The 12891-nt window shown below is 46.4% G+C and overlaps 1 protein-coding gene across 11 annotated transcripts in view; it reads left to right on the forward strand.

The window, feature by feature from the left end:
- The window catches only part of PDE8B (phosphodiesterase 8B), a 252047-nt gene that overhangs the window by 231099 nt on the left and 8057 nt on the right, over positions 1-12891 (forward strand). For all 11 annotated transcript variants that reach the window (XM_065940982.1, XM_065940975.1, XM_065940976.1 and 8 more), the window contains 7 exons: positions 764-928; positions 3957-4002; positions 4417-4552; positions 5453-5651; positions 10012-10229; positions 11620-11740; positions 12462-12629. In XM_065940982.1, the coding sequence (XP_065797054.1) occupies positions 764-928; positions 3957-4002; positions 4417-4552; positions 5453-5651; positions 10012-10229; positions 11620-11740; positions 12462-12629 (1053 nt within the window). The remainder of the gene's footprint in view (positions 1-763; positions 929-3956; positions 4003-4416; positions 4553-5452; positions 5652-10011; positions 10230-11619; positions 11741-12461; positions 12630-12891) is intronic.

The following is a 12891-nucleotide window of genomic DNA, read 5'->3' on the forward strand; positions in this document are numbered from 1 at the left end:
AGCTGTACTAGAATTATAGCAGTCGAGGGGGACAGAAATGAGTAGATCAAGAAATATTTGGGAGTAACTTCAATTTCTCTTGATGATGAATTATACTGTCAGGCAGGGCGAGAATTGAGGGAAAGTGATATGTCAACCAGGTTTTTGGTTTGAGCACAAGATTAATAGAAGTGGTTTGTTTCACCGCAATGTAGAAACCAAAGGAGTGCAGCTCTTGTCTTTTGGTGTGTGTGTTTTTTTTTTAATGTCTACTTGCTTTCTTTGGGAAGAGGGGAGCAAGGTCATGACTTTAGTTTTTGACATGTAAGTAAGATACTCCAATAGATAGACCAGGCAGGGAACTGAATACATAAACCTGAAGGTCGAAAAGGAGTTCAGGGCTGGGATGTAATTTTGAGAGTCCTCGGCATGCGGGTTGTATGTCCGGAGTTGTGAAAATGGAAGAGCTCATCTCTGAGAGAACTGTAGAGAGAGAGAAAGGCCCAGCATTAATCTCCGAGGGACTGCAGCCTATAGCAGAGAGCTGGAGGAGACAGATCAGCAGAGGAGCCTGAGAAGACGTAGCTGCCGAAGTGAGCACCAGGGAGGGTGGCGAGAGAAACTTGCTTCAGGACGACGAAGTGCTGCCCTGAGGACATGCGGCATCTTGAGCAATAAAATGTGTTATCGTTTGATTTCTTTCAGACTGGTCTCCTGAGTGACTTTTGGGAAGCAGAAGCCTAATGTCCTCAAATTTATTCTTTCTCTCTCTTCACTTCCTTAGGTTATAAATATAATCAACGCAGCCCAAGAAAACAGTCCTGTCACAGTGGCAGAAGCCTTGGACAGAGTTTTAGAAATTTTACGAACTACGGAACTGTACTCCCCTCAGCTGGGTACCAAAGATGAAGATCCCCACACCAGTGATCTCGTGGGAGGGCTGATGACTGTGAGTGATGAGAACGAACCGGAAATGTGGGGCAGAGGACATTAAATGTACTCCCGAGTACATGGAACAGATGAGCTGTTACTGGCAGGTGTAGAAATACCTGCCGTATGCTAACTAGAAGCAGCGGCAGGAACACAAATGAATAATTTGTCCTCCAGAATTCGTGTGATGGTAAGGAGTGAATGGACAGTTGATTAAGGCTAGCTGTCACAATGGGGCCCTTGCTGACTTCCTCCCCTTGACCTGGTACAGTTAGCCATTGAGGCCTTGGCTTCCTCAGACCTCAGGCCCTTTCTATAATGAAAGGGCTGGTACTTAGATGACAGCACTAGTTTCCAAGATCTTACCTGTAGAATCCTTTCTTTAAATGAAAACTTTACATGGCGTTCCCTTTATAATCAATAAAACAGTGGGGCCACTGTGGTTCAGAATAGGGAAGAAGGGCAGGGCCGCCCAGGCCAGCGCTCCAGGACCACCATCTGTAACCACGAGGAGTGGCTGATTCTAAGGACCTCGTCCTGGCCTGCTGGTGTTGCTGTGATCTGTCTGCAATCATCGTCTACCAGCAAGTGAAGAAAAATAAGAAAGTTCAAATTATTCATTTGTGCTTCTTACTGGAGACTGAAGCTGGAAGCATTCTTTGGGAGAACAAAGTCTGAGGCACCAAAGAGTGTTACTTTCTTCTGTCTAGCCCTGCCACCAGATGCTGAATGTTGACTGGCTTTCTGGTCCATTGGCCTTGTTCTTACCAAAGGTCCCTGAAGCCCCCGTGATTTGAGTAACCTCTTGTTCCTTTCAAGGCCCTGGGTTGGCCTTGGTTGCCCATCCCAATGCAGTGTAGACTCTATTTCCAAAGGACACACACACCACACCAGAATGTTATTCAGCCAGTAAAAAAGAATGAAATAATACCATTTGTAGCAACATGAACGGACCTGCAGATTATCAAGCAAAGTGAAGTGAAGTCAGACGGAGAAAGACAAATATATGGTATCCCTTTCATGTGAAATTTAAAATAATGATGCAAATGAACTTATTTATGAAATAGAAATAGACTCACAGATATAAAAAACAAATTTATGGCCACCAAAGGGGAAAGCGGTGGTAGAGGAGATAAATTAAGAGATTAGGGTTAGCAGATACAAACTACTATATATAAAACAGATAAGCAACAAGAACCTACTGAATAGCACAGAGAATTTTAGTCAATATATTATAATAATCTATAATATAAAAGAATCTGAAAAAGAATACTCACACACACTTATATATATGTATAACCACTTTGCCACGCATCTGAAGCTATCACAACATTGAAGGTCAACAATACTGCCATTAAAAAAGCAAAAGAAGACTGGCAAGGGTCTGTTAGGAGGCTGGCCACTGCAGAGCAGCTGCGGGAAGATTCTGGTTCCCAGAACAAGTTACCTGCCATCCTTTCCCCGCTGCCGGACCATGGGCTTCCTCTCCAGGCCATGCAGTGAGGAACCAGTGCAAGCTTCACCTATTTTTATGAAGCATTAGGAAAGAGAAGAGACAAAGGCAAATTAAAAGCAGAAGGAGAAAATAAAAACAACAACAGAGGAGTGCCTTGTGATACCAGTCTTAGAGGCAGGATAGTTATGGCCATCATTATCTATGTATCTAGTTTTGAAATTTTAAGCTCTTGGCCTGAAGATTCTAAGTGTGACTTCAGGAGAAACCTTCACTAACACTTTAAACCTTAGCACATACTTTCCCAGGATGACAAATAAGTAATTATAAATGACATTTAACCAAAGATCTAAATAATCAGGTACTCAGGTAGAAGGTAGAGGACAGGAATTGAGATTGAAAAACATCTGGGGACTAAAGTTTAAGAGCCTGTTAAATGGTGAAACATAGGCATTCTGTTCACTCCCCTCTGCTGCTCTTCCCAAGACCTCAAGTCCAGAAACTTCCTTTGAAGACTAACAGCAAAGCTCATGTTATAAGATAGAAACTATAACTGGAAAAAAGTTAATTTAGATGTTAGTCAAAAATTAACCCAACCTTTTAAAAGCTTTGGGGCTTCCCCAGTGGCCCAGTAGTAAAGAATCTGCTCAGCAGTAAAGAAGATGTGGGTTTGATCCCTGGATCGGGAAGATCCCCTGGAGGAGGGTAAGGGTATGACAACCTATTCCAGCATTCGTGCCTGGAGAATCCCATGGACAGAGAAGCCTGGCGGGCTACAGTCTACAGGGTCACAAAGAGTCGATACAACTGAGCGACTGAGCACTCTAAAGGCTTTACATTAAATCATACCCCAAATGTGGCCCATGGATTTGGCTCCCCAGGATGTAAGTGTAAGAACATCAAAGTAACAGTCCCTAGGGCTTCCCTGATAGCTCAGTTGGTAACGAATCCGCCTGTGATTCCTGGGTCAGGAAGATCCCCTGGAGAAGGGATAGGCTATGCACTCCAGTAATCTTGGGCTTCCCTTGTGGCTCAGCTGGTAAAGAATTCGCTTGCAACGCGGGAGACCTGGGTTTGTTCCCTGGGTTGGGAAGATCCCCTGGAGAAGGGAACAGCTACCCACTCCAGTATTCTGGCCTGGAGAATTCCATGGACTATACAGTCCATGGGGTCACAAAGAGTTGGACACGACTGAGCTACTTGCACTTTCACTTTCATGAGGGTAACTGGGGTCCTTTCAGATTAACATGCACCCAAAGCAAGATTGCTTCTGTGATTTCATTAACGTGGCTTCAAAACATCCCAAAGGAAAGACGGCATGAGGACTGAGCTGGCTCACAGCCCAGGTGAGAGATCTGAGTGCAGTCACAGCCACTGGAGTCTCGGTTCCCCATCTCCTGCAGCTAATAGCCATGAAAAGGAGAGTATCCCCTGTTTCGTAGCTGTTGTTCTGATCCAATTTTGAGCTTCAACTTGGAGTTGCAGATCGACTGGGTTATTCAGGATTCAAATTCCTTTGGCTAACTAAAGAACTGAGAGAATGATGATGATGGCATAGAAAGCCTGCTTCTCATAGCGTCTGTCTTTATTCCAGGATGGCTTGAGAAGGTTGTCAGGAAACGAGTACGTCTTCACTAAGAGTAAGTTGTCCTCTCTCCACCTGTAACTGATAAACCTGTCTCTGGCCTTTTGTCTCTCTTGGAGTTGTGATTATTGTTTGGGGAGGGTGTTCGTGATACTTGCTGTTGGTCTCATTGGAGTTTAAACATCTCTATGGTCTACATTTGAAACCAGGTCTCCTAATATAAATTACTTCTCTGTGCACTGTCAGAGTAGGAATCACAAATCTGACTATATTTAAACAGTTAATTCAGTTAAGCTGAATTATTTTTCTATTGGGGGATCTTGAAGTTCAGAAGTATAAGAGAACCCTGAGGTGAAAATCTTCCTGCCCCTGCAAGACTTTCTTTCTAGCAGCACCCATGATGACAGATGCTCGGCAGCACCCAGGAGTCCCCAGTTACCCACCCTTCTCACCCCGTCTCTTTGTTCAGACGCGCCCCAGAGTCATAGTCACCTTGCGATGCCAGTAACCATCAATGATGTCCCCCCTTCCATCGCCCAGTTACTTGATAATGAGGAGAGCTGGGAGTTCAACATCTTTGAGCTGGAAGCTGTGACGCACAAAAGGTACGTGTCTTCTCTGGCTGCGGCAGGGGGGGTTGCTGGACACGCTCTAGACTTTCACGTCCGGAAACTGGGAGGGAGGTGTGAGTCCTTGCCACAGGTGGCCACCAGGCTCTGCTTTTCATGCCGTGCTGGAGGAGTTTCAATCGTGCAGAGAGACCATGGTCCCTGGAGCGAGCTCCCTCTGGAGCAGGGAGTATCAGCGCGTAAGATTTGGGATCAGCCTGGTGACAACCCAGGATGAAGAAATACTGAGTGTCTTCTTCAGATCTAGCCAGGTCATGCTTTCTGCCAGTGAGTCAAGAGTTCTAAGCATTCACAGCCCCAAACTTGTTCAAGTTCTCCCTTACAGCATGACTTTGAGAGCACTGTAGACTTTTCCTTGGATTCATCCCATAGGCAGGAGAAAGATTGGATAACTCAGAAAGTCCTCTTCTATTACAGAAGTTCATTTCTTCCAAGGGTGTTGGATGTCGATGATACTCACCTGTAAATAAGGAACTGACGCTCAGTGACATGACTCTGCTGAGCCCACAGAAGCCACCCTCTTGTACCCAGGCTCAGTAACTCCCTCAGGGAACACAGGAGTGTGGAGCTTACGTGGAAGCAGAGAGAGGGGCTATAAGAGGCCTTTCTTGGTTGTGGAGCCACTTAAGGGCAGATGACTTAGAGACAGTCTAGAAGTCATTTGGCTTAGCCACCACAAGGCACCTAGATTTAAAGAAGTGACGGGTGAGGAGGAGAGGCTCTATCACCTTCTAATTTGGAGAGGACAATTTTTAGGCCCCTGTGCTTGTGGAGTAAGCATCGGAGGGAGGTAAACGAATTGCCCAGTATCTCCAAAGAAAGCAGTTTCTGGAGCAGTGAATACAATGAATCAAAGGGTACTTTCCTGTTTTTCAGGCCATTGGTATACCTGGGCTTGAAAGTCTTTTCCCGGTTTGGAGTATGTGAATTTCTACACTGCTCTGAAACAACTCTTCGGGCCTGGCTCCAGGTGATTGAAGCCAACTACCACTCTTCCAACGCTTACCACAACTCCACCCATGCCGCTGACGTCCTGCACGCCACAGCTTTCTTCCTCGGCAAGGAAAGAGTGAAGGTAGAATTTTGATAGCACGATCTAGTTACCTGCACAGCTTTTGGAGAACTCACAAAGAACTCGACCTTCATAAATATATTAAGCAAACAGCTATTCTGGACCAAATTTGACAGAGTTTTTGTGCTACCAAAATGACCGATCCTTTCGGTGTTGTAAAGACACGGCCTTTTCTCCTAGTCCTCCCTTCCCCCAAATGCTTAAAATAATAATTTATGCCACCGTAGGGACTCCTTTACATGTCTGGCTGATCCATAAACCCATTCTCCAAATGTTCACTAGCAGCCCTTCAGGATACCAGCTTAGAAGACAGGACGTAATTATTATAGCAAATGGTTACTAGGTCCAGAGATTAAATTTTAAGATCAAAAATAAATAAATAAATAAATTTTAAGATCAGAATTTTATCATTGGTATGTTATAGTCCAGATAGCTATGAGCCATTCAGCATCCTACTGACTTATATACATACATATGTGTTTTGTGTAGGTGTGACTTGTGTACATCTGTATGCCAATGGTTTGTATGACTCTGAAAGAGGTCCAAGTTTCTTAGTCTGAGAAGCCAGCACTATCACCTAAGGTGCTGGTTTGCAGGGCAGCTCTATGTGTACCCCTCATGTGGCTGCAAGACATCCCTGTCTCCCTGTTTTCCAACTATCATCACTTTCAGCGAAGCTTGCAGTTCTTTGCTGCTACAATTAGAAGTGAAGCTTAGAAAGTACGTACCCTGGGACAAGTGCTTTATAGAGACCGACTGACATAAACCTGCAGATGCTTAACATGCAGTCATCGTCTTCCTTAGTCTTAGACCCTAGGTCCTCAAGGAGGAGAGTGACAGTGGGATCGTTCAGAGGGGCAGAACAGGCACCAACACGGGGAGGGGGAGGGGTTGCCTTCTCAGTTTTGCCAAAGACTGACCCTGGCATTTATTTTCATCAGCAAGAAAGCAAACAGGGTGGTTCAAGAATGGTGCTTTTGTAAGATTTTTATCTCTTTTTAAAAAGGTGGTATCACAGGTGATAACAGCCTGTTTCTGTGGCACCATTTTTGGCTGCATGGGCTTTTTGTTGTGGTGCACAAGCTTTCTCTAAGTGCAGCACTCATGAGCTTCTGCAGTCACAACGCGCAGGCTTCTCTTTCTGTGAGGAGCTAAAACACTTTGAGATTCCTATCCAGTTCCACTTTCCTCCATTTTCCACCACAGGAGAGATGATACAGCAGAGTTTGCACACGGTCAAATGAGGACAGGAGCGTGGGCATCAACACTGAGACCAAACTGACCTGTAGGCACTGCAGCCTTGAGTCCAAGATGAAGTCCTCCTAAACAGAATCACTCTAGAAAAAATATAGATTAAATGCGTGATAAATTAGGGAATGCTTAGTCACTTTATTATTTCCTTTACTCTCCCTCCCCTAAAGTAAGAAATTTTCTTTAAATTATTTGTTCTGCTAGTGCATTCAGAGTCTAATTAAATTCTCAAATAGCAACAATACAAATAAGTCTAAGACTAGATACAATATGCTTGTAATCCAAAAGACATTTTCTAAGAGGCCAAAGAACCAGATAATTTAGAGCGGCAAGGAACCCTGGAAAATTGGGCTAGAAGGGACTCCTGGGCTCAAAGGTTTAGTAGCAGCCCAAGATCACTGGTTAGTCCACTGTGAAGTGCTTCAAGTGGGGTTTATTCCTGAGGCCTCTTCCACCAGACCTGCATCCACTGCTCAAGAGAGTCAGAAAACTGTTCTTACCAAATCCCCACGTCATCTGTCACCCCTAACTTCTTTAGAAGGCTAAAGCTCTTGACGTCACTGTGACAGCTGTGACACTGAGGCTCCACGTCCTCAGCCAGAACGTGTGCAGAGCCGGCATTTTCCTTCAGTGCCTTACAGACCCTGCCCCCTGCCCACTCTTACGTGTTCCCAGGAACCACTCTTAGTGGAGGTCAGGATAGTCAGCATTCTTTTGTGATTGTCTGCGTGTGACTGTTGATCCTAGTAAAGGAGCTGTTGCGAAGGCTAATCTAGGATGGAGTCCGTTCTGACCCTGCCGGCTGAAGGAAGACAACACTGCAGAAATGTCTGCATTTCTCCTCCCGTGGGTTTGGCGGGGGGGTTTCTTCCACAGACAGTCGTCCCCGCCGTGGGAAGAGCCTTGCTCCCCCCATCTGCTAGTGAGCAGCCGGGCCTTCTTTCCCCGCCTCCCTTGCATTTCTTATCAGACACTGCCTGATAGACAGTGCCCACCAAAACTCAGGGCGTGGCCCTGACAGCGCTGTAAAGGGAGGGTCCGAATCAGCGCAAGCTGGAAGGGCACGTCTCCTCTAATGCTATTTGTTGCCTACTCTAGTCACTTGAATCTATGTCATTGAAGAATGTAAAAATAAATCGGCCCCGTACTCCAAGCAAGATAGAACACACCCCAAGAGCGCTGGCTGGACGCCCGCTTTGGGCCTCTCGGGCCTCCCTGCACGGGGACAGCCAGTGAGCGTGGAGGCCAGGCAGGGGCAGCCCGGGCCCGCCGGTCCCTGCGGGTTACCATGGCCTCTCTAACCGGCAGCCACAGGGGGCTAGGCATGTTTGCTCGCCCTGGGCGTCACAGCATCAGTGTCTGGGAAGAACCAAGAAGGGCCTTGACTGCTCTGCCTGCTTGGAAAGGTGGTTCATGTGGACCAAGGCCAAGCCAGGACTGTCCCCAGCTCCAGGAGGTCAGCCTGAAAATGGAAATGTCTCCCTTCTGGTAGGGACAGTTTTCAGAAAAGTTTTCAGGTCTGAGCTTCAGATTCACTGTTTCTTACCTGTTTGCATCTGAGAAGCAGTTTGCAGGGTTTTCCTCCAACAGCCTAGGAAAGCAACTCAGGAAAACCAAAAATTATGTCCACTCTACCCCCTACCCTGAGCCTCACCTTGGGAACCACTTTTCCTCTTGCTCACTACCCTTCAGTCACAATGATGCTCTTTAAGTTCCCACTTCAGAAATCACTTTGTTTCACATCAGAAGCATCATATAGACTGATCTTTCTGCCTGGATTTCTCTCCCTTGCCATTTTTTGCCTGGCTGACTCCTGCTTATCCTTCAGTTTGCAGCATAAGAATCTGTCCCTCAGAGAGCCCATTCTTGCCCACCCGCTGCATCTGCATCATCCAAAGTAGCGTGTGTGTGTGTGTGTGTGTGTGTGTGTGTGTGTGTGTTAAGTCACTCAGTCGTGTCTGACTCTTGGCAACCCCATGGACTGTAGCCCACCAGGCTCCTTTGTTCGTGGGATTTTTCAAGCAACAAGACTGGAGTGGGTTGCCAGTAGCTACATTTAATTGAAATAAAATGAAACATTCCATTCCTTGGGTGCACTGGCACATTTCAAGTGTCCAGGAGCCATGAGGGATGAGGGGTTGCTGTATTAGAGAGCCCATGTGCAGACTTCTCCATCACCACAGAAAGCTGAATGGACTAGTGCCCTAAATGAGATCAGGCCTCATGGCTACACTCACAAACCACCTGCACGTACCTTCTTAACCCATCTTACCGTAAGTTACTTATGCCTTCCCCAGTAAATGGCCAGCTGCGTTAGCAGACACTATGCCAGAGTAATTCACCACTGTAACTCCTGCAGCCTGCAAGACAGCTGGCACCCAGCAAGCATCCAATAAATGGTGACTGAAGGAAAGAATTCATAAAGTACAATGTCTTATACAGCTGCAGGCCATTGGACAACTTCTTCCTCAAGCTGTGAGCTGAGAAAACATTTGTACCCCCTGATGTTCTGGGTTGTGTTCTTTAATTATAAGATGAGTGCTTTAAGAAGAGGGGTCCCGGTTTTTGCCTTTGCCACCTGCTGGCTCAGAGCCAAATTGTGTTTAACTGTGAGAGCCCCCTTAGCTTCAGTTTCCTGGGAAAATTCTTCTTGCCCTTGATCCTCTGATGTTACTTGGCTCTACTCCTTTTATCTTTGTGTGGAGACTTTTGTTTATCTGTGCTGTTTACTGCCACACTCTCAGAAGCTTTTCAGAAGTAGGCAAGTAAAGTAACACTTGTGATCCTAGGCCGCTTTCTTCTCTGTCCGCTTATAGAAGAGAGTCATGGCACTATGCCACATTGCATGCATTCCTGTTTGTCATTTTCCTGCAGAACAACTAGAGTAAATGGACTCTGGAGAAAGAATCTAGGTATCCATTATAACCGCAACTCAGACTTCTGTTTCCCTCCAGATAATCCACGGGACAGCAAGGTGATGTGATGTGTCCTAGGTGGCCTCTTAACTTCTAGGAAGTCAGAGAAGGAACCCCTGGCGTATGCCCTCCTGGGAGACAGGGATGAGTGTAGGTCTCCATTATCCAGTAGGTAACACTCAACCTTGCCTCCCCAGGGAAGCCTCGATCAGCTGGACGAGGTGGCTGCCCTGATCGCTGCCACAGTCCACGATGTGGACCACCCGGGAAGGACCAACTCTTTCCTGTGCAATGCGGGCAGCGAGCTCGCCGTCCTCTATAATGACACCGCCGTCTTGGAGAGTCACCACACAGCCCTGGCCTTCCAGCTCACGGTCAAAGACAGCAAGTGCAACATTTTCAAGAACATCGACAGGTTTGTGTGCTCAGGCTCTTGTGATTGGGTTGGTAAAATGTAAGTCAGAAACTCAGTTTTCCCTGGCTTCTCCAAGTACTTAGCTTCCTCTTGGTGGGGAAGAGGAGATAATAATAGTTTTCCCACTGTATCAGACAGTAAAATAATAACCTTGCCCTTCTCATCTTAATTGTACTTTTTAGACTGTTTTTACCTTTTTAAACTCCATTTGGTCTTCAGTGAGTTCATGAAAATGCTTTATATGCTGCAAAGATTTCTACAGATTACAGCTACTAATAAATATAACAGATATTTTTACTCTCTCAAAAGGACATCCTGTCTTTGGTGTAACTCAAGGAAATGTATCCTTCCCCATCTTTCCCCAGCTCAGTTTTTGGCCACTTAAAATCCTAACTCATGAGGAGACCGTGCTCCCCGGTCCCAGCAGAGCCCCCGGAGTCCACAGGGTGGGGCGGCTTTCCCCCTCATTGCTGTACTCTGTCCTCTGGTGAGTCGGCCACGTGTGAACAGATAGGAGCCGTTCTTCTCACCTGACACAGCCCTGCAGCCAGAATGAATATTTCCAACATAGTACCAGCCAGGCTGAGAGAAACCCCCCGCGAGAGGGCAGTGCAACGAGAGTGCACAGCTCACTCGGGCCTCAGTCATCACTTGTCACCATGAACCCGAACCAATCTCTAGAAACCTGAGAAAATATCATTATTATAATATGAAAATATTCAGTTATTCCACCTTCAGCTGAAGGCTTCAAGTACTGTTTTTAAAACTTTCAAAGGAGGAATTGTTGCCAATAGCCAGTTTTATTCAGTTCCTCATTCTGGCTCCTGGAGTTAGAAAAAGATGATAGGAGCTGGGCAGTGACTTTGAGCAGGGTTGCTGCTCCTTCCATTACAACTTCTGTGTAACTGTAATGTGGATAATTGCTCATTGATTGGAAAACTTTCTTCCAATTCCGTCTTCAAAAGAAATGACAAGACTTCTCTGTACTAAGAATCGCTGTCTGCGCCGAATGCCAGGGCACAGCTCGTCAGGTCGCTGCGCCAGCCTCATAGGGAAGGAACTCGTCACTTCCTCCCGCCTTGCTGTTCTGATGTTGCCAAGGGCAGACAGAGGGGCATCACCTTGTAAAATAAGTGCCCATGTGACAGGCGGGGCCTGTTCTAACACTCACAAATCATGTGAGGGTCAGCTACCTCTGGGAAGATGGTATAGTGTCACCAAGTCCTGGTTCAGTAGGAAGATGAGCAGGTAAACTTTCTGTGGTCTTCACTCATTTCTTCAGTGCCCCTAGCATCCTCCTGGATTGTGGGAAGTGTGGTGAAATGGCAGAACAGTTCTAATTCAGGGGGCATGATTTGAACAAAGGCCCTTTGTCTTCTGGTTATTTCAGGAACCATTATCGAACACTGCGCCAAGCTATTATTGACATGGTCTTAGCAACAGAGATGACAAAACACTTTGAACATGTAAACAAATTTGTGAACAGCATCAACAAGCCAATGGCGGCTGAGGTAAGCATTTCACACGTAATAATATACAGCAGAGTGTATTTCCATTATACCCTATACTCTGGCCTCAAAGCATCTTCTCTCCATCTTGAATACAAGATGGTTCTTTACTTGGAGTTGGTAAGGAAGGGCTGAAAGTGTTGGCCACTTGTTTTCCCTGGGGTCTTGAATATAAGATGGTTCCTTACTTGGAGTTGGTAAGGAAGGGTGAACAGACTGACAGTGTCCAAAGCAACTCTGAGCTCCCTGAAAGGAAAGCCCTGAAATAAAGCCAGTGGTGACAAAAGAAGTAGGCTCAAAGACGATGATGAGAGGAGCCTGCAGACAGCAGAGACTGGAATAAATGGTGGCGTTTTAGAGGATTCAAAGCCCTTCTAGTTCTGTGTTCTTTGGGCCCTTGGGAGACCTCAAAATTAGAACTATATCCCGGTTGATTTTCATTAAATGCCCATCAGTATCTGAAGACTGTAGACAGTTAAACTGGGAGTGACTGGTTGAAAACAAAACCATGAAGTGGGTGGTGATAGGAGCACTGAACTTTGAAGCTCAATGTGTTTGTATTGCTTGAATGTGTCGGCGTATCATATATGGAATTAAACTTGGGAACGCCTCCGTCATCACGTCTCACGCCTGAGGTGGCCTGGGTGACGGCCATCTAGCATCTAGCCAGTTGACTCCTGTGGGCTTCACCACTGTATTGAACCAACCCTCGTCTGCTTTCCAGATTGACGGCAGCGACTGCGAATGCAGCCCTCCGGGGAAGAACTTCCCTGAGAACCAGACCCTGATCAAACGCATGATGATTAAGTGTGCGGACGTGGCCAACCCCTGCCGCCCCCTGGACCTGTGCATTGAATGGGCTGGGAGGATCTCTGAGGAGTACTTTGCGCAGGTGGGCTGCCTCTCTGGGGAAGCGCCAGGAGTGAGCAAGTAAATGACTCTTCCTCAGAAAGAAATGCTCCCCCCTGCCTGGAATAGAATTCTGGCCCCTCACGAGACTAACTGGTGTGACTGGTCCCCACTCAGAGTCTCTCCAGGGGGAAGGAGAGAAACTGAGCCTTTGGGATTCTTTTCATTCTCAACTTTTTAGATCCTGAACTTCCACAAAAACTGGGAAATCCATTCATTCATCAGAGTATTATCTCCATGTTGTA

This window comes from Muntiacus reevesi, chromosome 7 (assembly GCF_963930625.1).
Source record: "Muntiacus reevesi chromosome 7, mMunRee1.1, whole genome shotgun sequence".
Taxonomy (NCBI): domain Eukaryota; kingdom Metazoa; phylum Chordata; class Mammalia; order Artiodactyla; family Cervidae; genus Muntiacus; species Muntiacus reevesi.